This window comes from Arxiozyma heterogenica (genome assembly GCF_036370985.1).
Source record: "Arxiozyma heterogenica strain weizmannii chromosome Unknown scaffold_6, whole genome shotgun sequence".
NCBI lineage: Eukaryota > Fungi > Ascomycota > Saccharomycetes > Saccharomycetales > Saccharomycetaceae > Arxiozyma > Arxiozyma heterogenica.
The window spans coordinates 398,697-425,641 of NW_027042659.1; the positions used below are offsets into that span (position 1 = coordinate 398,697).

At 29.7% G+C, this 26,945-nt stretch overlaps 7 protein-coding genes and 1 non-coding gene across 8 annotated transcripts; 5 read left to right on the plus strand and 3 right to left on the minus strand.

Annotated features, from left to right (window-relative positions):
* Positions 1-370: 370 nt before the first annotated feature.
* PWA37_004608 (MCT family MFS transporter) lies at positions 371-2,215 on the minus strand (the record flags this gene model as incomplete). Its single annotated transcript, XM_064861088.1, has 1 exon — positions 371-2,215. The coding sequence occupies one exon, from the start codon at positions 2,213-2,215 to the stop codon at positions 371-373; it is 1,845 nt and encodes a 614-aa protein (XP_064717328.1).
* A 1,592-nt stretch (positions 2,216-3,807) lies between these two features.
* Positions 3,808-5,877, minus strand: PWA37_004609 (MCT family MFS transporter; the record flags this gene model as incomplete). The annotated part of the gene is made up of 1 exon (XM_064861089.1): positions 3,808-5,877. The coding sequence occupies one exon, from the start codon at positions 5,875-5,877 to the stop codon at positions 3,808-3,810; it is 2,070 nt and encodes a 689-aa protein (XP_064717329.1).
* Positions 5,878-9,287: 3,410 nt separating this feature from the next.
* NAF1 (RNA-binding snoRNP assembly protein) lies at positions 9,288-11,126 on the plus strand (the record flags this gene model as incomplete). The annotated part of the gene is made up of 1 exon (XM_064861090.1): positions 9,288-11,126. The coding sequence occupies one exon, from the start codon at positions 9,288-9,290 to the stop codon at positions 11,124-11,126; it is 1,839 nt and encodes a 612-aa protein (XP_064717330.1).
* A 6,148-nt stretch (positions 11,127-17,274) lies between these two features.
* Positions 17,275-17,369, plus strand: PWA37_004611. Its single transcript has one exon. It is a non-coding gene; the product is annotated as a tRNA-Phe (tRNA).
* Positions 17,370-19,261: 1,892 nt separating this feature from the next.
* KRE33 (ribosome biosynthesis protein KRE33) lies at positions 19,262-22,444 on the plus strand (the record flags this gene model as incomplete). The annotated part of the gene is made up of 1 exon (XM_064861091.1): positions 19,262-22,444. The coding sequence occupies one exon, from the start codon at positions 19,262-19,264 to the stop codon at positions 22,442-22,444; it is 3,183 nt and encodes a 1,060-aa protein (XP_064717331.1).
* Positions 22,445-22,947: 503 nt separating this feature from the next.
* Positions 22,948-23,427, plus strand: TOM22 (Tom22p; the record flags this gene model as incomplete). The annotated part of the gene is made up of 1 exon (XM_064861092.1): positions 22,948-23,427. One exon carries the CDS (start codon positions 22,948-22,950, stop codon positions 23,425-23,427), a length of 480 nt encoding a protein of 159 aa, XP_064717332.1.
* Positions 23,428-23,754: 327 nt separating this feature from the next.
* CPT1 (diacylglycerol cholinephosphotransferase) lies at positions 23,755-24,933 on the minus strand (the record flags this gene model as incomplete). The annotated part of the gene is made up of 1 exon (XM_064861093.1): positions 23,755-24,933. The coding sequence occupies one exon, from the start codon at positions 24,931-24,933 to the stop codon at positions 23,755-23,757; it is 1,179 nt and encodes a 392-aa protein (XP_064717333.1).
* Positions 24,934-25,929: 996 nt separating this feature from the next.
* Positions 25,930-26,661, plus strand: NRK1 (ribosylnicotinamide kinase; the record flags this gene model as incomplete). The annotated part of the gene is made up of 1 exon (XM_064861094.1): positions 25,930-26,661. The coding sequence occupies one exon, from the start codon at positions 25,930-25,932 to the stop codon at positions 26,659-26,661; it is 732 nt and encodes a 243-aa protein (XP_064717334.1).
* Between the last annotated feature and the right edge of the window lie 284 nt (positions 26,662-26,945).

The following is a 26,945-nucleotide window of genomic DNA, read 5'->3' on the forward strand; positions in this document are numbered from 1 at the left end:
CTTCAAATTATTTAGGTGTTTTCGAGTTATTTTATTTGGTATGAGAAAATCGAAATGATTTCGTTATTAGTATTTCTATAAAAAAGAGATAATAGTTTATTTTTAATCTTTAATTTTTGTATATAATCTGGCGCCTTCAATAGATCAATAGGTTGAATTGTGATAATAATACAAGTATAACTCAGAGAGAGATAGAATATATATTAATGTAATTGAGAAAACTTTTAAACTGACCTGTTTCTAAAATTACACAAATACTGTAAACGAAAACAGGGAGCAGATGTGATTATATACAAGTAAACGAAGATTATAAATTATTTTATTAATTAAATAAGAATGAATATACGGTTTTAAAGAATATATAAGAATATTAAATTTTTGTTGGGTATGTCACTCTCTTTATTATATTCTTCCAACCAGAACCTAATAAATGATTGTATTTATCTTTTGTATCTTCTAATTTACTTAAAAAGTTACTATCATAACCAGCATTTTCACCAGTTTCTTGAATAATGTTCATACAACTTCCTAAACGATCAGACTTTTCATATTCATTTATCTTATCTTCTATTTTCTTCACCTCCTGTTGTAATTTAATTGTGACAACTTTTTCCCTTAAGACAAAACTTAATAACAATGCCCCAAAGAAACAAAACCCAGTAAATATCTGTGTATGTATGTATGGATTATTTTTTTTCTCTGGGACAGTCAATGCTTGTGCTATCAACTCAGATACCAAAAATAATGGACTTCCTGAATATGTTACAAAACCCCAGGCAGGTAAAAATTCCTCTGGTTTAACGACATCAGCAATTAAGACACTATTCATCACATTAGCAACACCTACAGATAAGCCCATCATTATGGAAAAGAAAATTAATTGAACAAAAGTGTGTGCAGGAATCCAGAATGCAAATATATATATGCATAAGATACACGTTAGGAAGCTTGTAACGTTAACTCTACCAAACTTGTCACCCATAAGCCCCATTATTGGTCTCCCTACCGTCTGGCCAGCATTTAATAGTGAAGTTAATGTAGAACCTTGATGTTGTGACATGCCACGAGCCACAGCATATGCAGACAATGTAAAAACCATTAGAGTGTAAGCAAAAATTGCTAAATTAAACCACATAGCAATTAATAAGACAGTAGGCTTCTTAATCACATCAATATCAAAGAATTTTTTGAATTCCATTACAATTGCTTTCTTTGATCTAAGTCCAGTAATCTTAGATGGGATTCTTTCCTTCACAATGCAGATGGAGATGAGACATGAGACAGTGCAGGTGACGGCCAGCATTCTATAACACATAGAAGTACCATTATAATCTTGTATCATTTTATTTGAGGCAAGACCATACATAAGACCACCCAGACCAGTACCTAGATAACATAACCCCATAGCGGCAGCTCTTTTTTTCAAGAACCAGCCTGGTATACAAGTAGTTGGTGGATTAGCGACCAATGAAATTGATATGCCGATGAAAACACCTTGAGAAACATAAAGTTCCCATAATTGAGTGGCAAAGGAGGCCCACAAGAATCCGGCTAACAAAAACATGGTTCCAACCAGCATTGTTGTCCTGAGCCCAATAATTCTCATCAAGATTAATCCTAATGGTGCTAAACCTTGTCCCAATGCTACAGGGATACCAGCTATAATTGCATAATCGTATTTTGTAGCATTAGGGAAAGTTCCATTGGTTAGATAAAATGATAGAAATACACCAAAAGCAGCATTACAACCCCAAGAACTAAGCATAACAAGGATGACGGCAAACACCATCACCCATGCATAACCTTTATCAGGTGGTAAAACAACTTCACCAGTGGATTTATTAGTGAACACTCTTTCTAATATAGTTTTTTCTTCCCCTTGAGAAGATATACTCTTCTTTTCTATATCTTCCATATTTTTGAGATTATCAGTATTAGTATGACAGATACGATTGGTTGTTTTGTTTGACAAGTTATGAAAATCATATTCGTTGGCTTCTAAACGAATTGCATCACCAACATCAAATCTTTCGGTGAGAATTCGATTCAATTCATTCTCACTATTCTCTGGTGTTTCATGATTACTGGTATGATAGTCAGGAATATCTGCATGCTGGAAAGATTTGATGGAGGTTGAAATATCACTCCTTAAAGAACTGATAGCATACAACTCAAAATCACCAGAATATTTACCTTTTCGTATACTTTCAGCCATTACCAAAAGTTAAAAAATAAAGTATATTAAATATAAAATACTAAATACAAAACAGACTAAAGAAAGATGACTAAATAAAAAATCGAAATAGGTTTGGTTCCGAATAGATTAAAAGTGTAATAATGTCTGTTGAGATATAACGATTTGCTAGATATGTTAGTTTGAATGGCTTAGTCCAAATTAGGTGAGCTAAAGAGATAGAACTTGAATATATAGGAAGTAGTCGAGAAACACTATGTTAGTTGTTTCCTATACCTTCTCTTGTTTTTTAAATTTTTATAGCATATATATATGTATGTATGTATGTATGTATGTATATATGCATATGTGTGTGCACATACAAGCTCATTGGTTGAAACAATAAGAATTGAAATACAGATAGAGCCAAAAATAGCTATGAAAAATAAAAAAAATTAGTCATCTTTAAAGACGATGTCTCGTTACTTTATCGAACGAAATCTTGTTTACTTGGAAAAAAAAAAGGGAAAGGAAAAGAAAGAGTATAAAGATCAGAGTTGAAAGAAAATTCTAGAAAGCCAGAAAAAAAAAAGTGTCATTTGCTGAAACGTCGGAGTGTTTCCTGTTTGGGAATTAATATTGTATTTCATTTTCCTTTTCAATAAAATTTTTCTTTTTCCATTGGTTTTTCCTTTTAGGTGTATATGGGAATATCACATAGATTGAGATTGAGGAATAAAGTATAGAGAACAGATAACAGCCAGATAAGTCAAAGTGAAATAGTTATTAGTGAGAATTTAATTGAAGTAAATCAAAAAAGTCTTCTCTAGATAGATACAATTTGAAGAAAAAAAAATTTCTTTCTGAGAGGTTATTTCAGCACTATCGTAAATCAATACACTTCTAACTTTTTTTTTTTGACAGGATCTTAATGGCATTTGTTTAATCAGAAGAAGCTGCTTTTTATAAATGGTAAAATGAATTCATAAAAGAAGATATTTTATTCTTGAGTCACTTCAGCATAGTTTATTCATTCTGTATTTTATAAATGAAATTCGTGTGAATGGATACGTTCCAAGATGTTTTTCTCTAAACCCTCAATTTCGAACAGCTATAAGTCTTCGGAAAAACATAGAATATTATTTTTCCCCTCCGCTTTTTTCATGTCGGCGTTATAAATATTTCCTTTTTTCCTTTTTTTTTCACTTATAGTTTGCTGTCCTTAAATTTTTTCCAGAAAGGCGCAATTTTTTTTTAGTCTTGGCATAAATTTAGGTTTGCTAGACTCTGCAAGATTGTTTAACTCAAAAATGCATGTCAATTAGTTGTTTTTGAACTCCTTGTCTTGAACCTCAGATAGAGAAATTTTTCCATAGAAAGAATATGTAATATCACATTTTTGTTTTGATCTAACGGGTATGAAAGAGGCATATGGCAAATATTTGGACTACAGTAGGTTATGAATAAGGTGTTCTTCATATCTTTGTTTTCTATATTGTCCTAGAAAAATGTGTCAATGTCATATGTATAAAACTCAATTAGTATACTGGTTAGAAGCCATACGAGTTATTATAGTAGGAAAGTATATATATTTGTATATATCTACATACTTGTACGCACCCGTATATTAATCCTCATACTTTCATAGGGTAGAGCATTCTCATGAAATATTTCTTTACTCCAGCACCTAACAAAAGATTATATTTATCTCTACGGTGCTCGATGATTTCCCAACTTTCAGCTGTAGATTTGTTATCATTGAATACTCCAGAACTAGCATCAGATGCGTTGTCTGATCTTTGCAGTAGTTTTAAATTATTCTCTTCTTGTCTGCTTGTCAGTTTAATTTTGACAGTATATTCTCTCAATATGAAGATCATAATAAGTGCACATACAAAACAGCAACCCGCAAATATCTGAGTGTAAAGATATGGATTTTTCATTTGTTCTTTCACTAAAGCTTGTGCAATCAATTCACAACATAATAAAGCAGGGGACCCTGCGTAATTAACAAAAGACCATGCAGCTAAGAATTCAGATGGTTTAACCAAATCTGCAATCAAAACAGTATTCATGACATTTGCTACACCAATACAGGAACCAACCATAATAGAAAAAAATATCAGTTGAACATACGTGTGTGCTGTAATCCAAAAAACAAATAGATAGATAGTAATCACTGTTGTCATTATAATGGTAATGTTAGCTCTTCCAACTCTGTCACCTAGTAAGCCCATTAATGGTCTTCCGACTACTTGTGCACCATTTAATATGGCTGTCAATGATGACCCTTGATGAGATGTCATCCCACGTGCCACTGCATATGATGCTAAGGTGAATATCATTAAATTGTAACCTAACAATGCTAATGTAAACCAAATACATATTAATGGAACCTGTGGTTGTTTAATAACTCCCCAAGCAAACAATCTCTGTGCTTCTATTTTGATCTTATCCCAATGAAGTCCTGTTGATTTAATAGGTGGTCTTGATTTGACTAAAATTATTGCAACTATAACACATACTGTATTAACAACAGCTAACATAACATAACATAAACGCGTGTCCCCATTATCACTGATCATCTTCTGTGAAGCCAAACCAAATGTAACACCTCCAGCACCTGTCCCTAAAAGAGATATACCAATAGAAACAGCTCTTTTTTTTAAAAACCAACCTGGTAAAACAGTGGTTGCAGGTGAAGCGATAAAAGCAATCGAAAATCCAATTAACACACCTTGAGTTAAATATAATTCCCATAATCTTGTTGAGAAGGCAGCTAATAAAAACCCAGCTAATAAAAAGATAGTACCAATCAGCATTGTGGGTTTCCTTCCAATAATCCTCATAAGCAGAAGGCCTATGGGACTAGCACCTTGCCCCAAAAATACAGTAAGTCCAGCAATTATTGCATAATCATATTTTGTAGCACCTTTATAAACACCATTATTTAAATAATATGATAAGAATACACCAAATGCTGAGTTACAACCCCATGTATTAAACATAACTAAAAATACAGAGAACACGACTACCCATGCGTATCCTCTATCTGGGGGTAATTCTAATTGTCCTGTAGATTTATTAGTAAATACTTTCTCTAAAGTATCTTCATTTGATGGATTATTGTTGTTGTTACCATTTACCTTCCGTCTGTTTAAAGTATTTATGGCAGAGTTTGTCAATGATGAGGCAGAAAAAGAAGATATTGTACTTGTCTCCTGTGAACTTCTTGGAGTGGCTTCAAGATCAGAAGGTAATGGACTATGATCTTTTTCAGAAAAGTCACTTTCGTCATGTTGGTGTAGGCCTTGTTCTGCTTCTCCATTATTTCTATTATCCTCTATTTGAAAAGCATCTCCTAAATCAAATCTTGATTCTAATAACTTATTTAAATCACCAGATTTTCCTTCCTCAGCAGTTTGTTTATTATCATCTTGAACTGCATTCCATATATTTGTTACTGTTTTGGTTAAGGTTCTTGCCATTGATGGAGCGTTAGATGGTACGACACGTAAAGAGGGAGTATTTGTGAGGTTTGTATGGATTCTATTGTCATTATTAATATTATTAATATTATTATTGTTGTTATTGTTAAAACTGTCTTCATTCTCGCTGGAACTTTCAGCAGAAGAATAGAGACTGTCAACAATGAAAGAAGACGATATATCTTCAGTATGAGAATTACTATTTTCAGAAGTCATGATAGCGTATATAAATAAAACATGAAAATATTTTGGAGAGCTTTTTTTGGTTTATTTTCTTTTTTTTGAATGTATTAGTTTTTATTATAGGTGGATGCAATTAAAATACAAAAAAATATATGTAGATGAATAAAGCATTAAATAGATGAATATAGTTGTTATTCAAGTTAAAAGGGAAAAAAAATAAAAATCAATCTCAAAAAGTGCAAAGGTATGAATATGTAGTTTATGTGTATAATTTTATACACACATGCCAATATATAATTTGAGTGAATAAGTATTAGGATAAAAATATTTTATATAAAGTAGGAATCCTTATGTCCCTCACTATGTATATTATAGTGTCTATTTGTTTGTCTATCTTTAAGAGTTAAATGTCACTAAGAAAGTTAAGATGATTTTAATACTCCGTAGTTAAATAAAAAAAAAAGAAGGTAATTCACAGGTCACGAAAGGAAAAAAAGAAATACTTGTGAGATTTACTACATCTATATATAACAATTAATATTCGAGAAGGTGAGTAGAAAAGGTGCTTATGTCAAAGAAGAAATAAGCTTTTTTCGTTTTAAACGAATTCTTCGACCCATAGAAATTCTTCTAATATTCTTTACATCTCTCTGAATATTGAAAATTATTATCTTCGCACAGCAAGAAGCGTCTCAGAATACGGTTAATCATCATTATTCGTGGGTGTCCCCTTTATTTTTCACTCAAAAAGTTTTGTAGAAAAAACAAATATAATGTTCCCGACAAAAAATTGCTTTCAAGACTTTTGTGTTGAACCCTACTGTAAATTAAGTGGATGTCTAATACGTTTGGATGAAACCCTAACTCTGATTAGTTTGAAAAACAATGTAATATATCAAGTGGTTGTATAAACAGTATTAAATATACAGAGATAGATAGTGAGAAATTCACTGTTAACTATCTGTTCGCGCTTATATTTACAAATTTTTACTATCATTCTATTAGAAGCTTGAAAAACGTAATATTTATCTTCAATTATTGTTGCAATGCTTTTTTTTTGTTCCATTCACTTGTTAATACTTTTAAATTTGAAGAAAAAGACTTAAAGTCACTAGTTATAAGCAGATATCCTAAATAATGTTCTGTGAAATTATATAAAAAACAAACAAAAACAAACATAAGAGTACTTAGAGTGGGGTTATTATTGAGCTATCTTAATACAAGCTATATAGCCTTAATAGTAATCCATGATGTTCATGTAAAATGGATATGTTCTGTAATGTTTTTGACAAACCCTAATTTCAAATGACTACAGTGGTTGAAGAAAACTAAAATATTTTTATTTGCCCATCTTATTTTTCGTTTTCGTATGTTTTACATGCAGCAGTTTTTTCCAGTTTGTAATTTCTCTCGCCTCCTATCATTTTGTTTTTTTCAAGGGGGGGCATCACTTTTCGAATCTATTAATAAGCGGCTTAGTCTAAAGGGGAAGGGGTCTCGGCAATCACCGAGAATAATTTACGAAAAGGCTATCAAGAGGTGGGGGTGAAAGGAAAAAAAGAATAGGATGATATCACCGACTTTGAGAGAACAATATACCCCTGTTGTTTTTGTCTTCTCATAAAAAAAAAAAAGATAAAATGAAAGGAATTTTCTTTTTTTTTTTTTGTTTTTTTTAAAAGATAAAAATAATTTTAGGGCTTCTTATAAACATACATGAGTTTTTTAACAAAAAAAATAATATATTAGGTCAATATGTTGTTATTAGAATATATCCCCTTCATTATTCATTAATATATTTGGATGACAAAGAAGTGTTAGTTTTTTGAAATATGTTAAGTTTGTTATTATTCAAGAAAAAAAAGGGTGTTAGATTTATTTATAGTCTATGTTAAAACATAGAAGTTCTATTCTAAAAAAATGAAATCAGGGTTTCCGAATATTATTGGAAAAAAGATAACAAATTTGGAAAATAGAGACGAGGACTTTAAAAGCTTGTGAGAGTTTTTTTTGTTTTTACAAAACTGTTTCTTTTGTTGAAAAATTCTTGTCTATTAAATGTGGTTTACTCAACATTACTGACTATTGTTATTTTTGTTTTTTGTATCTTAAACTACTTGATCTATAGAAAAATACGATCTGAAAAAGATTTTCCCATCAAATTATTATGAAATTTTTTATTTCCGTGCATTAAAAATTATAGGAGACAACCGCAGTAATTTATTAGTTTTCCCAAATATTGAAACTTTTGTAGGTGATTAGGGTGTGGGGGAGAGAGAAAAAAAGACCACACCTCTTGACTAGTGACTAAATGATTCTTGTTACAAGGTATTCAGGCGATTTTATACAAGGTTTTCTGTGTTTTCTTTTTTTTAGTTCATAGTTATTGGCTGATGTTTTTATTGGATTTTTCAGCTAGTTGAGGAGGGGGGAGGAGAATATTAATATGTTTGTTTCATATATGACATATAGTATATTTAGATTTCTTTTTGCACTACAGTTACTTTAAACATAGAAACTACTTACGCAGAAATTCATTTATTAAATGCTTTAGGTGTTCATTGTAGGAATTCATTTTGACAAGAATTAGGGAGAGTATTGCTAAGGAATATTCTTTGTCTTGATAATCATCTACTCTAATATATTATTGTCTTGATCTACTACTAAGACAAAAAATTATTATCAATTGCAGCATATTCTAAAATTGTCTTATTTGCAGGACCTTAATCACAATAAACAGTGACACAGTTAATTTTTAAGGTTCCCATTAAATTTCTTCTACAATCTTAACCATTTAACATTATACAAATAAGTCTATTCCAGTAATATTTCGATGATTATAAAGGTATCATATCAGTATTTCCCCTCCTTATTTAAGCCATGATTTTGCGATATTTTTCTTTTAGGTTTTGGAGTGGGCTAGTTAATATATTCAACAAAATCTTCTATCATCAAAAGATAATATTATTAAGATCAGAACATTTTGTCATCATTGTGTGTGGATGTAAAAGAAAATTATTATCAAAGTTGTTTTTTTGGACTATTGCTCTTTTTGTGAAGAATGTGTCAAAATTATCAATACCCTAAACTATAATATTATACGGATTTCCCACAGAAAAAGCTAATTATAAAAAAAACATATCTCACGGAAAAAATTTGAATCAGAATTTCTTTTTTTTTTTTTTTTTTGAAATTTTTTGGTTCGTGAAAAAAAGAGGCGATTTTTGTTATAATGAGATGAGCTGAAGAAAAAGTACTGTATGATATGAGATGATACAGTATGATTCATTATTCTCCATCTGAACAAAATACTTAAAACTTAAGGATTCGTTTTTGATATTACTGACAAAAAGTTATATTCTCCTCTGGATTAAGTGGTATTAGGAGGTAGAGGAACAACAAGAACCAGATATAGATACATATAAACACATATTGCATTATTAATGACAGGTGATTTATTCAGTAGAGCCTTAGAGAACGCAGATTCAATAACAGCGGAAGAACTGAAATTAACTTCACTGGAGAAATCCGAAGGTGAAACAGAATCGCAAAATATTGATAATGAGGAGGTTGAAGAGATTGGAGATTCGAATATAAATGAAAAAGATAATGGAAATGATATCGATAGTAAGCAAGATAATGGGGAAGTGAGAGAGAAATCAAATGAAGATGATCAAATTATTGAAGGAAACACAGAAAGAGATGCAGTGGGTGTGGATGATTGCATTGATAGTAAAGGTAGTAGCAATATAGGTGATAATAATAGTAGGATTAGCGAAGGTGAATCACAAAACAGTGAATCTTCTGATACAGACACTTCTAGTTCAGGAGAAGAAGAAAATACAGATGATGCTAAAGATATTTATGAAACAGGCGAAGAGGAGGATGAGGAAGAAGGTTACAATTTAAATGAAGCGATAAGATCCAAAAATGAGATTATTGAAGAACAAATTATTGAGGTCCCAAAAAATTACAAGATCGATGAAAAGACTAAAATTTCAGAGATTGGTATTATTAAATCTATTTTTGAATCTAATGTTATTGTTCAGGGTACTACTTCTGGTGAGAAAAGAGTTCTAAAGGATGGGTCTATTTTTTGTTTGGAAAATCGTGAAGTAGTCGGTACTTTATCTGAGGTTTTTGGTCAATTACAAAATCCATTTTATAAGGTCGGTATATCTCCAGTAGATGAGACTAAAAGTGAGATAATATCCAAGATTAAAGAAATGGTTGGAGCAAAGATATTTATTGTTGTTCCAGACGCACATTGGATTGACACATTTGAATTGAAACGTGTAAAAGGTACAGATGCCTCAAATGGTTATGATGAGGAATTACCAGAAGAAGAACAAGAATTTTCTGATGATGAAAAGGAAGCACAGTTCAAGAGAATGATGAAAAATAAAAAGAAGAAGAAAAAAGCAGCCAGTAATACGAATAATAATGATAATAATAAATTTAAAGATGCCCACAATAATAAGGTCACAAGAAAGAAACAGCAGACTAGCTATCAAGAAAATACTGTATATTCGAAGATGAAGGCTCCAGTTGGAATAGTACAACAAAAACATTATATGTCTAGGGTGAATCGTCATAAGGATATCAAAAACGATAGTTTTGATCATGCATCAAACATTAATAATACTATTAATAATTTTAATAACATTTCAGATAATAATATTAAAAATAACAATTTGGGAATGAATTATCAAAACAATCCTGCTTATTCAAATCCATCTCGAGGCATGTATCAATCTACTGCAAATCAATATGGACATATGGCTCAACAAAGTCAATATAATTTTAATAATTTTAGCGGAAATTATCAACAGCCATTTGTGCAGAATCCCAATTCATATCCACGACAACAATATAATAGTAGCAACTTTGACGTAGCTTATGGGGAGATGCGAACACAGGGATATACAAATGTTAACTATTCGGGCCAGGCATTTGGTCCCGAACTAAATTATAATATGCAGCATAATTATGCCAACTCCAATCTCCATTTTTATTCACAACAGTCAAACTTCCAACAGCAGCCTCTGTATAATCAAAATTTAAATATTTATTATCAACAGAATATACAACAAGCACATGTTCCACAATACCAACAACAGATGCATCCACCAGCTGCAAATGTGACACACCCACCAAACATAGAACAAATACGTAATTTCCATGAAATGCTTCTTCAACAGAACGCTAATAAAAACGGTAATAATTTATCTTTTCAAAATACAGAGAAACAAACCAGTCAAGATAATGATATTCCATACTAGATTTAAGTATTTGAATTTCTGTATAAATAAGAATTTAATAAATAATATAAACAGTTTTTTAAGAACTAATTATTTTATAGATATGTATAAAGCATTTCTTTTATTCATTCTTCTAAGTAATAAAGTTACTGTAATTTAATATTCGAAGTATTAAGTTAATATGCAATATTGATCTATTTTATTGGAGAAAGAATGCAGGACTATGCTAACTCTTACTTAATTTTAAAATAAGATATATTATTATTGACTATAAATATGAGACAAGATTGAAGGAAATAGATGGTAATCGATATTTATGTACAATAATGAAACTAACAGTGAGAAATTAGAAACTCAATTTAGTGATATATTTGAATTAATATAAAATATTTTCATAACGACTAGATCATTATAATAGATACTGCTTGAATATATGTAAATTTTGTAGTGGTAAATGTGCGTTCAAATATATTCGTATTTTCTAGAAAGTTTCCTTGAAGAAGTGCCTAAACTTTCGTTGAAAGTAGTGCTCATTTTTAGTCAATACAATTATTAGTATAGATGATACAAATAGGATCCTTCAGCCTATTTATATAATTTGTAAGAGCAAATTAATACGAGTAAAAAGTATAAAATATAATTCTTTAAACTTTATTAGAGGAAATTTGTAAATTTATGCCTTCTCTTTCCTTTCTTGATTCAAATATATAATTTTAAGTTTCGGGTCATTACCTTATGCTCAATCATTAGTTAATTAAGGTATAGTTAGTAATGTTGTGTATATTGGGCGAATGTATATGAATAAGATGGATAATATATGGTGAGTAATTAATAGGTATTTTCAATTGAAATACTGTTAAAGCTGTTATAATAAAAGGCAACTAAAAAAGAAGAAAATATAAATTATATGTTCTAGAGTTGAACTAATATATTAAAACAAAATAAGGAATGTAAAGGAATAACTTTTATGATTAATTCATAGATATTATATATGACTACATTTTGTATTTATTTTAGAACTTTACATAAGAAAAAGGGAAGATTTTTATTTGATAATATATCTACTCTTATTTTTATTTACTAAACATAACTACTAATAGCAATAACCTTTTAAGTACACCTTTTTATGAGATCGGTGTTAACAGTTTTATTTACGATATTACCAATTGGTTTATTTTCAAATATCATTTTTAAAGGATTAAGATATTCTAGAAATACAAAATTAAGTCAATAAGAGTTTATTCAAATTCAAACTTTCACAATATAGTATGGTGTATTAATTCATATAGTGGAAAGTTATAAATATTATAAATTACAATAATTGATCAGAAGATCAATATATATGAATGAGGAATACCTAATAAAAAACATCGATTTGAGTAATAATTATTGTAATATGGAAATTACAGATTGAACTCCTTGTTGTGTAATTAATATAATCTACCCCTTGAATATAAAAATATTAGGTAGTACAACAAACTAAAATTCAATATATAAAAGACAAATGTTTGACAATAATAAATATTTTATCTACATTTTTTTTTGGGTGTTTTATTATTTTAATAAGTTCTAATATCTTCTATTTAGTTGTTTGAAGAATATTTTCGCAAATAAATACATAATGGACATGTAAGGGTTATAGCATGTATATACTAAAAGATTAATATTAATTGTGTACATAAAAGCTTACAAATTATATGATGGTTGATTCTAAACTAATAAATAGATTATGCTAGTTTTTCTTGATAGTCTTGTTATTCCTTCTCTAATAGAACTTATTAGATAAAATAAGAATATTAATGTTGATAATTACCTCTGACATCATCTCTCAGTAATCAGAGGCTTCTTCAGCAAGCTTTCTAGTTAGTTTCCACCAATGTTAATCCAACGATCGTTTGTTCAAATACACTTATAGTTTAGGCTCAGAATTTTTGGTATTTCAAGTTCTTTGTTTTGACGTTATGTCACTTATAGACTATGTTTTTAAAGGTTTCTAATTAAGGCTTCTTACAATAGATTATTAAATATATATTTCAAATAATATTAATATAAATATAAGAATGTCATTTAATAGTAATGATAAAGGTATATATTTTCGTCAATCTGAATTATCCGTGTACGTTTGTTTAACACTTTCAACACAAATAGAGTTGGTATTATTGTTATATTGAGATAGATGGTTTCAAAAATGTAAAAAGGCCTTAATTGTAAAATTTTGGAAAACATACTCTGCGGGTAATAGCTAATATTAAGGCAATGGAATCTATACAGATTAAACCCTGAGTTTAAACTCTGAGTATATTCAATTAATTGTAGGCTTAACATTGGTGACAAATAACTAGCATTTTTAAAAGATATCTGATTTTTGTAAGAGAATATCAGAAGTGATGGTAAATATTAATAGTATTATCAATTATATTAGATTTCACTTAAGAATTATTAATATAACTCCTCTGGATGAATAATATTAGTATACATGTTCTTAGCGTCGGTGATCATACTATATGTTATTATTGTGTATTATTATTATGTTGATATGTAGTGTAATTTTCCCTCGATCTTTTGATTCGGAATTAATAATTATATAAATACAAAAGAAACATATGATAAAGTGTATATAACTTATTCATCCAGATTGGAAAATTAATAAGTAAAGTCGTCTACTTATATATATTTACCTTTTGGCAATTTTTCATAATATATTAATTTATTTTGATTCTGTTTGATTTTATCTGCATAATGTTGAATGTGCAAAACAAACATTTTTCCTCTTTGATATATTTACATGTTACTCAAACCGGTAATATATCATTCCAGTAATAACAAGAATAAGAATAATTGTAAATATATTGCTTGAGATGATCTTTTAGAAGAAATACATTTCTAAAAAGGTTTTTTATTTATTTCCAAAAGATTGATTCTAATTGTTTTTTGGAAAGTCACAAGAATGAAACAAAACATAGACAAATCTTTATATTTCAGAAGTTAAAATAACATCTTTACATTACCAATAATACTACTCGATTCCATTAATGTATAAACATAGTAAAGTTATTAACCAAAACCATACACAAGAATACTTTTCTTTGAAAATATACAATAAAAATATGACAACTTGCTAAAAAAGTTGAGAATTAGCGCCTGAAAAATAATGCCGGAGGTAATTATCAATATCAATATTCTTATTCTATCTAGTATGTTCTACTAGAGAAAGAATAACGAGGCTATCAAGAATAACCAGGACAATCTATTTATTAGTGTTGGGATTTGGAGCCCTCAACGTTCATGGTAATGGCAGACATCATTAAGTTATAGATGCTTATTATATTGTGTACTAAATACATGTATATACTTATTATATAATGTATACAGTATAAATTCTTGTATTTAATTAGTTTAGAATCAATCATTATCATTGAAAATTACAGCTTGTTGTAATTGGATATAGAGTATACAATCTCAATGTTATATTTATATATATATAGTGTACAAAATTATGGTTATGTTCTTCGGATTCCTTATTTATGTATAATATAAAGGTGATAATTTAGAAAAGACAAACAAGGGAAGAAACATGATATGAAAAAAGTGTTGATTTTACATATTTTCCTATCTAACATATCTCTTTTACTAGCAGCAATAATTTATCAATTTGTTTTGTTTGCATTTACTGATAGGGAAACAATAAATTCTCTGCATTTCAATAAAAATTTATATTTACTAAAATTCAGTCGGTTTATTCATATAATCTAGAACATTCGATTTCAGCAAACGTTATTTCTCATCAGTAATTTATAATCAAAAAATTTTTTTAATAGAAGAATAATAAAATATGGTATTCCTGGCACCAAGCATAATAGTAAACATTATTAAGTTGTAGATACTCACTTTCTTTTATAGCTTCAACCTGAATAGAATTATTATATTCTATTTAGCGCAATTTTTTTAAAATTTTTCGCCTCCTCGAATATGTGTGTCGAAATATGATTAAAGATACTGGTAATAATCCAAATTCAACGTACTAAATTACTGGAAAATTATAATAGCATATAAAAAAGAGGACTCCCAATGAAATGTGTTCCATGGTATATTAGCTGCTTGTATATTAATTATGTAGAACAAAAGTGTTGGAAAATAGTAGTAGTAAATTCTCATTCTCCAATATTTACTCTCACAAACAATAAATAAGCAATAATTAATTTTTGATATAACTTCTTTATATTTATTGTTACTGTTAAGAATGAGCACCTGTAGTCATTGGATATATAGTAAACATTCTCAATATTATATTAAACAGATTTAGTATACAAAATTATAATAAAGTTCTTCACTTTCTTTCTCTATATACAACATAGAAGTAATAATACACAAAGATTGTAAATAAGATAAAAATAATGTATGATGAAATCCTTGGCTTTATATATGTTAACATTAAGTCATTTTCCTCTACGAACAGTAAGATATTTAATAAACAAACTCAACAACTTTTGGTGACCTCTCAACAATTATTACTCAACAATTTATCGTTTAGTGTCTGCTAAAATCTTATTGTTCTATCTATTTCATTATAGAACATTCTATTTCAACAGTTAACCTTATTAGTTTAATAACATGATTTCAAGCCCAAATAATAATACCATATTCTTAACCTTTTGATAGGTTACATTTATAAATTTTAACTGTAGCAAAAAACTGCTGTATTATATAAGTAATCCCTAGTTTATTAATTGTTCGAAAAACACAGATAATATCAATCGGATATTCAATAATAACTGAGCCAGTAATCATTACAATCGGTAAGGCAATTTCTAGGCAGTCTTTTATATTAGCAGTTGTATCAAGCTTATGTACTATTTCGTTGTTCGTTATTGTCCTTTTATATGTTTTGTGAAACTCAATCAGCTATTCAACTAAATAAATTACTGGATTTATAATCAATATCTTCATTATTAGCTATAATAATATAATTGAATCTCATAAAACATTTAGGACAATAGATTATGGTGGTACAGTAGCAAGTGTACATGAACACAGTATATATGAACATAATATGCTATGAGTGCGCAATAACAGAGTTATGTGAACACGTTGTACGTAAACACAATAGATAATTCTAGATTTGACTGAAATCTTGTATAATCTCGATGGTCTTAACTAACTTATTATACAGGGACCACCAGTGTTGTATGATAGAGGAGTCATCACCAACAAGATTACCTAATATTTTGAATGAATTTAGAACTATTTATCGTTTTTGTTGGAATTTGGAGCCTTCAGCGTCCATGGTAATGGCAGACATTATTAAGTTACAGATGCTTATTTTATTTTTGTATTAAATACATGTATATACTTATTATATAGTGTATACAGTATAAATTCTTTTATTTACTTTGATTCTTCTTTTAAGTTTTTCATTTCTCTTCAAATCTCTGAAAAACATATTTGGTGAAAAATAAAATGTCTTCCTGATATTATGGTACATCCGTACACCACCTAATATACAGAAAAACTAATTAAAAATAATTCTTATGGAAATGACAGTAATAAACTCTCATTTTCCAACAGTTTTAATAAGCCATGTGCTACAACATTAGGCGCTGCATGATAAAAAGATTAGTTCCAGTAAGATTACATAAGATTCTGACGAATCTAGAATTTACCTATTGTTTTAATAAGTCACACATGTATTACTAATGACCATAATAATTGTGTCGTTTATCAGTAGTGCACACAATTACCATAACTAGCAAATTGGGGTGCAGTTCTAATCCATTAGTGCACCTAAATTAATGTAATAAATTTTAGGGTGAATCAGTCAAGTCATTAACGTACTAATCTGAATAATCGATCGAGCTCCAGAAAACATATAAAAGGACAACGTTTTCTGGAGATAAAAGATCATCTTCCATAACCGTTTCTTGTAAATAATTTATATATTATATATGAACAAAAAGAGAACAACAAGCAAGTAACAAGTTAAGTAACTTTGAATAAATATATTAGCTCAATATAAGCCGCTCAATATATAAGACCGTTTTAGTAATTATATTATCGCCTATAATTGATTACTGTCTCGATTACTTGAATGACTATTAATATTATTTGCGCTTCCCTGGAATACACAAAGAATTTGACCATACCATACTGCGACACGAGCTATCAGATTGTTGCGGATTTAGCTCAGTTGGGAGAGCGCCAGACTGAAGATTAGAAACTTTGGTCACCGTTATCTGGAGGTCCTGTGTTCGATCCACAGAATTCGCATTTTTTTGCACCATAAAAAACTATGACATATAATAACGCTGAGGTTATGTGTTTCTGATAACAGTTATTCTTGTTGAAATCTCAATAATATTTCACTTGGATAGATATAAGATATAGACTCTTTCTATATCTCTAGGTGTAATATTCCTATATATCTATATATCTATATTCCTAATCTAAGATATCCTAATAGCATACACTTATATGCTATATATCTAAACTTATGTAATCCTTGGTTCCTTGTTCCTTGTTTTCTTCTTGGTTGTTCTCTTGTACTCATGTTGGTTACTCCTGCTTTTATCTATGTTTGTAAAATTTTGCAAAAAGGAAAGTTTAGAAAAATATCGTCAACCCTCATTTTTCTAAACAACCCCTAAACAGTAATATCAGGGATATTACATGACATATGAAATTTTGCTGTCACTGTAAACAATCATGTGGACTGTAATAGACGAAAACCCTATTGCAAGGAAACACACTCTTCTAGACACTAAAATAGATAGATATAGCTTGATTTGTTGTCTGTATATGATATATAAACGATACTCTACAAAAAGAGTAAACTAATATACACAGATAAACATATTTATACAAGCAAGAAAAACAAGAAAAACAAGAACACTGTCGTCGACCAAGGAGTCCACAAGATCGTTTATAGTGACATCCGGATTTCATATGTCACAATTTGTGATATTTCTAACTATCATAATGGCCTTTTAATAGTAACATTCTGAGAATAGCCAATGGAAAATAATAATATTAATAACCTTCTTAAATAATTATATGATATAGACGCACTCCATATTTCTTTGTACAATATTGAATATAGTTAGTTAATTAGTCTAGACTAGTTAATATAACTATTCAATCTAAGTATCATATATGCCATTCTGCTAAATTTCTTAGTTATTCATTTGTTTGTTAGTCCTGTTCTGTATACTTATGTCCTTACTTTTACAGATTTCCACTTGAATTTCAAAAGTTCTTTCCATAAAAAATTTAAGAAGGAAGACTTATGCAACGTGCTAAGAATAGCCATATCCAAGTCTGACATTTTGGATTTATAACATTTCCACCTTAAACAAGATACTACAAAGATTCTAATGATTGTGCTAATAACTATTCTATTATTATAAACGTACGAGTACCACTAGAAAGATTATAGTATCATTATTCTTTTTTGGTTAGAAAAAAATCTAAGATTATCAAGTAAAACACTTGTTAATATAAAAAAATTCTAAAAACAAATAATAGATAGATTTAATAATTGAAAGATAGTACACCAGTAAGTCATACTCTACTTATCCTATAGACACTTAAAGTAAAATATGGAATTTCCAGAAATCATTTGCTGAACTCAACGTTTGTATATAACAAAAAACACGTAAATCTATTGATAACTATCCATTGATATTAGAATATTTGAAATCACTAGCATTGGCTTTACTCAAAATCCTTACCCTTACGTAACATACATCATATATCTACAAAATTTTACAAACAGTTCTTAAATTGTCTTCTCGCTTATTGAGATGCTCAAATCCTATGTAAAAAATATCGCAAACTCAAAATATCATAGGGATGTTTTTCCTCTTATATATGGTCTTCTTATCATTGCAATTTCATGACTCCAATTGAAATTTTTATATACCATTACTTGCAAACGTTCAAAATGATCTTTTTTTTTCAAAACTAAAAAAAGTAAAAAAAAAAATATTATGTTATAAAACGATGAAATGAGATGAAATGAGATGAAATATGGATTGCGGAGTATTATAACTTAAGGTATAATAGTTTTAATATCTTATTAATACTGATAAATTACTTACCTTATTTTTAAACAACTACTGTCACACATAATAGCCTAACAACAAAGTTCAACATATATAAAAATGGCTAAGAAGGCAATTGATTCTCGTATTCCTTCTTTGATTAGAAATGGTGTTCAAACCAAACAAAGATCACTGTTTATCATAGTTGGTGATAAAGCACGTAATCAACTACCAAACTTACATTATTTAATGATGAGTGCGGACTTAAAAATGAATAAGTCTGTTCTTTGGGCATATAAGAAAAAACTTTTAGGTTTCACATCCCACAGAAAAAAAAGAGAAAAGAAAATCAAGAATGAAATCAGAAGAGGTACCAGAGAAGCAAATGAACGTGATCCATTTGAAAGTTTTATTTCAAACCAAAATATTAGATACGTTTATTATAAAGAAACTGAGAAGATTCTTGGCAATACATATGGTATGTGTATTTTACAAGATTTTGAAGCTTTGACTCCAAACTTATTGGCAAGAACAATTGAAACAGTTGAAGGTGGTGGTATTATTGTTATCCTTTTAAAAACAATGTCATCCTTAAAACAACTATATACCATGTCAATGGATATTCATTCTCGTTATCGTACAGAAGCTCATGATGATGTTGTTGCTAGATTTAATGAAAGATTTATTTTATCTTTGGGTGGGAACAGTAATTGTTTGGTTGTTGACGATGAATTAAACGTATTACCTATTTCTGGTGCAAGAAATGTCAAAGCTTTACCTCCAAATGATTCTGATAAATTAACTCCAAAGCAACAAGAATTAAAAGATTTGAAAGAATCTTTAGAGGATGTTCAACCAGCAGGTTCACTAGTTGCATTATCGAAAACTGTAAATCAAGCTCATGCGATTTTAACATTTATTGATGCTATCTCTGAAAAAACATTAAATTCCACTGTAGCCCTCACTGCAGGTAGAGGTAGGGGTAAATCTGCAGCTTTAGGTATTTCTATAGCGGCTGCTGTGGCCCATGGATATTCTAATATTTTTGTCACATCACCATCACCAGAAAACTTAAAAACCTTATTTCAATTTATTTTTAAAGGTTTTGATGCTCTTGGATACCAAGAACATATCGATTATGATATCATACAATCTACTAATCCTGATTTCAATGGTGCTATTGTCAGAGTAGATATTAAACGTGGTCATAGACAAACAATTCAATATATCATTCCGCAAGATAATCATGTTCTTGGTCAAGCTGAATTAGTTGTTATTGATGAAGCAGCTGCTATTCCATTACCTATTGTTAAGGGCTTGTTAGGTCCATATTTAGTCTTTATGGCTTCTACTATTAATGGTTATGAAGGTACAGGCAGATCCTTGTCCCTGAAACTAATTAAGCAGTTACGTAACCAATCCAAGGGTACTGGTCGTGAAGATTCCCAAACGATTATTACCTCAAGAGACAAAAAACCAAACACAATTTCTTACTCTACTATAGGAACTCGTCAATTACGTGAAATATCCCTAGAAGAACCAATCAGATATGCAGATGGAGATCCTATCGAAAAATGGTTAAATAAACTATTATGTCTAGATGTAACTTTAATAAAAAACCCAAGATTTGCAGCCAAGGGTACTCCACATCCCTTTCAATGTAACTTATTTATTGTTAATAGAGATACTTTATTCTCTTACCATCCGGTATCCGAAAATTTCCTAGAAAAGATGATGGCTCTTTATGTCGCGTCCCACTATAAGAATTCCCCTAACGATCTTCAATTAATGAGTGATGCACCTGCTCACAAATTGTTTGTACTACTACCACCAATTGATCCAAAAGATGGTGGTAAAATTCCTGACCCATTATGTGTGATACAGGTTGCTCTTGAAGGTCAAATTTCTAAGGAGAGTGTAAGAAATTCTTTGTCCAGAGGTCAAAGAGCTGGTGGTGACCTGATTCCATGGTTGGTCTCCCAGCAATTCCAAGATGAAGAATTTGCAGGTTTGAGTGGTGCTCGTATTGTAAGAATTGCCACCAATCCTGAATATGCATCCATGGGGTACGGCTCTCGTGCTATTGAGTTATTAAGAGATTATTTTGAAGGTAAATTTACCGATATGTCGGAAGATATCGAACCAAAGGATTATTCCATCAAGAGAATCGATGATCATGAATTAGAAAAGGACAGTTTGTTAAAAGATAATATTAAATTAAGAGATGCCAAGACTTTACCACCATTATTATTAAAATTATCCGAACAACCACCAGAATTCTTACATTATCTAGGTGTCTCTTATGGTTTGACCCAACAACTACATAAATTTTGGAAGAATAATAAATTTGTCCCTGTTTATTTGCGTCAAACTGCCAATGACTTGACTGGTGAACATACATGTGTAATGTTAAATGTGTTAGAAGGTAGACAACCTGACTGGTTAATTGCATTTGCAAGAGATTTTCATAAAAGATTCTTATCATTATTATCATATGATTTCAAAACATTCACAACTGTACAAGCTTTAAGCGTTATTGAAAGTGCCAAGAAGGCTGATGAATTATCAAATGATAATGGTAATAGTATCGCCAAATTGACAAAGACCCAATTAGATGACCTATTTTCACCATTTGATTTAAAGAGATTAGACAGTTACGCCAACAATCTTCTAGATTATCATGTTATTGTTGATATGATTCCAATGTTAGCTTTACTTTACTTTGGTGGGAAAATGAGTAGTACAGTCCATTTATCCAGTGTTCAAAGTGCTATACTATTAGCTATAGGTTTACAGCGCAAGAGCATAGATGATATTACTAAAGAATTGAATTTACCTTCAAATCAAACAATCGCTATGTTTGCTAAAATAATTAGAAAAATGTCTGTTTATTTCAGAGAAGTTATCAGTGAAGCTATTGAAGAAACGCTACCAACAGAGATGTTAGTAGATGAAACAATCGCAGAAATGAATGGTGAAGAGATTAGGAGTTATAATGCTGCTGATGCATTAGATAAGATGGAGGAAGACTTAGAAGAAGCTGGTAATGAAGCTATGAAAGCCATGCGGGAAAGACAAAGAGAAATGATTAATTCCTTAAACTTAGACAAATATCAAATTGATGATAACAGCGAGGAATGGAACGAATCTAAAAAAAGTCTAGAAAAGGCAGCAAAAAGAAATAGTGGTGTAGTAAGTGTAAAAACCGGTAAGAAAAGAAGCACAGAGAAGGCAGAAGACATTTACAATAGCGAAATGAAGCTGCTAAAAAAGTCAAAGAAATCTAAAAAATCTTCTCGCTGATAAATTAATTTATTAATAATTCTTAATATAACATTATACATATACATACATACATTTAAATATATATTGACCTTTGTACACTAATAACAGAAGAGAACAAATGCTTTTTAAAGAATAAGTACCACTTCTAATACCTTTCTTCTATTAATGTTACCGATAAAGAAATGTTAGGGTTATATCGTGTAAAGTTAGGGTTTATAAATTAGTATTTTTTCTTGATTTTGGTGCACACCGTATAAAACGATTTAAGATCAACAAATATCTCTCTGCTTACTTTTTTTTTATGGGACTTTTTGGGATAGAAACGAACAAACTAAAAAAAAAAGAAGAGACAAAAACTTTAGGACTGCTGATTTAAGTTAAAAGACAGATAACATGACATCTTGTCAAATCTCTTAAAAAGAGTCTTATAATGTAATTCTTAGCCAAAAACTAGGAAAAATATTAAAGGATTCTCATAATTCCAATAAAACAAAAAGTTAACTATAACAGAACAAGGTACAATGGTTGAATTAACTGAAATCAACGAGGAAGAAATTCCACAAACTCAAGGGCCACAAGTGGTTTCGACTGAACCATTAGATGCTTCAGAAAAGGATATTTTTCCTGTTACTAAAAACAATAATTTGGATGAGGATGAAGACGAGGAAGATGATAGTGAATTTGATGACGATTTTGATGAAAATGAAACTTTATTAGAAAGAATCGTTGCTTTAAAAGAAATCATTCCACCGAAACAAAGACAATATGTTGTTGATTCTTACCACTCCACTTTTTCTTTCATCAGAACTGTCTTCTCTAAAGGTGGAAGTTTAACCTGGGCTTTGACTACGTCTGCCCTATTATTAGGTGTTCCTCTATCGTTATCTATACTGAGTGAACAACAATTGATTGAAATGGAGAAGACTTTTGACTTACAAAAGGGTGCTAATGATCTACTAGGTCAAAATGAACAAAATAGTACTTCCACTACAAAAGCTTGAATTTAAAGACTTTATCATACTTCTCCCCTCCTTTTTTTCTCTTTTCCCCTTCCTCACCTTTGATTCATATTTATTTATGTATGTATTGTTCCTCTCCACTTATTCGTTACTAGGAAACTTCTCCACTTCATTCTTCACCTAACACTAATAATACTATTTCAATCACATACAAATTCTTGTATATAGAGATATGTGATATTTGAAATGCTTCCATGTATATATGTAGATGTTCACATACATACATATACATATATAAATAAATGAACACAAATGATATAATAATAAAATATATAATTAATAAATATTTAATCACATGACAAAGAGCGGTTAAATTTTCTTTGGATGTTTAATGGATAGAGCGTAAACGTCCAAGTAATTTGTGAAATCATAAATAATTTCATTGATGAACATGAAGTGGATACCAGAAGCTAAACCTAAACCCAACCAAGTCAAACCCAAGATAATATCTTCCATTGGAACAATGTTTAAGAAATGTCTACAGACCAAAAATATTATGATTTGGAAGGTTGGAATAAACATTGGAATGTTTTTGTCAGGGAATGGTTGCAAAGTCAAATTGTTAACAATCATACGGCCCACTACGAAAGCCATAATCAATCCAATGCTAATGATAAATTGTAAATTAATAAATTTAGGTTCAATGATCACGATAATAAAAATAGATAAAAAGAAAACAAAAAATGGCAACAACCCATTAATAGCATCTAAGATATCTAATTGAATGGATTCCTTTGATTTATTGTTTTTATTTCCATTTTCCTCATAGTAACCCTTTACATTTTGTAATGCTGTGACAATATTAAAACAAACACCTAACCCAGAAAAAGTTAACATAACATGAATCGTTTCAATTGTGCAAAGACCATCAACAGTAAATAATGGTTTATGCCAGACAGATTGTGTACCCCAGACACCAGTTATGAAATAACAAATGACAAGGATAATTATACCTTCCACTGGTCCTGAAAATTTACTCAAAAACAATTTCTTTGTGTGAAATTCTTCCCATGTACTTATATAAAAGTTACAAAGACATAAAAATTGGGCAAATATTAACGAATAAGAAAATCCCATGCCAGTAATAGACCAAAATGGGAGCAAAGACAACGTTGTATTTAAAGAATCAATACAATGATCGAATAATTCACCTAATGGGCCAGATTGACCTGTGCGACGTGCGTGCATTCCATCACATGCATCGAAAGTTTGATATAAAAACAAGCCAATACCATAAGAAAAATAGGTCCAGTTTGGTGACTCCTTCGTAAGTGTTGGGTCGTAATATAATGTGATAATAACATTAATAATAATAAAAAATAGCCCAGATAATGTGATTAAATTTGGTGCCATCCACAATGGGAAGATAGTAGAAAACTTTCTCCAATATGGTCTTAGAATATAATTTGAAAGTAAAGATCTGTCTTCGCTTTGATATTTATAAAATTTAAGGTTATCCAAACTCTTCTCAGGGACAAAATAACCCATCTTTGCAGAAACTCTGTTTTAAACTGCAATCTTATAGCCTTTTTATCTTTTTCCTTTTTTTCAAACAGAGTTGAATGAAGAGACTGGCTATTTAATGTCAAATCTCCATAGCTGTTACCTCCTTTTTGTAAACTTTGTATCTCTCTACTTATGTTTCTATATATCACACTAGCTACTTATTTGATGGAGATCAAATTCCCTAAAACCTTCAAGCGCACAATACGAAAAAAATTTTCATTCTACCCATTTTGTCTTTTTTTTTTTGTTCAAAGAAAAGAATCTTCGAGGAAGAAAAGACAGACACCAAAAACAGCTTTAGCTCGAGAAATCTTGACCAGATCTCAGATCTTTCTCCATTAGAAAGAGTCTGAAGTTTTTGCTACTATCCATTGTAGAATACTATCGTATACTTCATTATGTATGGGTAATAGCATAATAACGTTGAATAAGCACAAGGGTTGATAGATACAAATATAATAACATCTCTTTCTCATTACATGACAGTGGAGTCCACCTTTTCATATACTCAATGTACGTAAATGACCATCTCTAGATTGAATTTTTAAAATCTAGGATATTCGATAGTAAAAAAAAAGTAAAGTAAAGATATATCAAAACTTCGCATGATATTTATATATATTATATGTATCTTCATTTATAACTTATCCTAAACAAAAATACCAACAATCATTGTGTTTATTCAGATTGGTTAACCTGCTTCTTGTTTTTTTTTTTGTTGCCTGTTGAACATGTAGTATATTCTACTTTTACCAGCACTCTTATCTCATTTTCTAAATAGTATATTCATGACTACATTTTCCATTAAAATAGAGGTACTGAACAGGAAAAATAAAAACTTTTATGTAAGAGAAGATAAGAGAGTTTCAACAACAAAATCTATAATTTACTTCTCCAAACATTGACTAATATACAATCTCCCTCATCTATACATAATTAGTGACATTGAAACAATTGAACGTAATATAGGAAGAGTACATGACCCGAAACAAGAAAGTAGTCTTAGTTGGATTAAGTGGTTGTTCATCCAGTGGGAAAACAACAATTGCTAAATTAACATCAAATTTAATTGACAGGAGCATATTAATTCATGAAGACGATTTTTTTAAACATGATGATCAAATTCCAATTAACCCAAAATATAACATTGCTAACTGGGATTCTCCGGAGGCGTTAGATTTATCGTTATTTAGTAAAGAATTAGACCACATTCGTAAAACCGGCCAAACTAAAACAGAATTAATACACAATAATAATGTCGATGATTTAGATAAATTTCAAATTAATCCATCAATATTGGATCAAATTCGACTAAAATATTCTAACATAGATTCAAACTTGAGAATTGTTATTGCTGATGGATTTATGTTATTTAATGATGATGATATTAGGTCCAAGTTTGACATTAAACTATTAATACGTGCCCCATATGAACAATTAAAAAAAAGAAGAGCAGCTAGAAATGGATATCAAACTTTAGATTCATTTTGGGTAGATCCACCGTATTATTTTGATGAATTTGTATATAAATCCTACTCTGACACACATGGACCACTATTTATTAATAATGACGTTGAGGGACAACTAGACCCTATAAGATCCTCTGATATAAAGGATTTCATGAACAGTGATGATGTATCAATAGATAATACGCTAGAATGGGTTTGTAATCAAATTGTGGCCTCATGTCAACAATTATCACAAGAATAATTATAATATCACAATAAAAATCAATTATTTGATTTGATTACAGCTTTTTATTTTCTTAATTTTATATAGATAATTGACCATTCATTTTCACTTTCTTTCCTTCTTTTCATCCTCTGTGTCACTTTTAATTTGTTAATTGGTTGTAACATGTCACAAAAAAAAAACAAAAGAATTATACAAATCCAAATTAATTCTGTAACCAATTAATAAATTATAAAATAATATTTTCTACTACCAGCAATTTAATATAAAAGGGCAAAACCAACAAAACGTTATTCATTTGT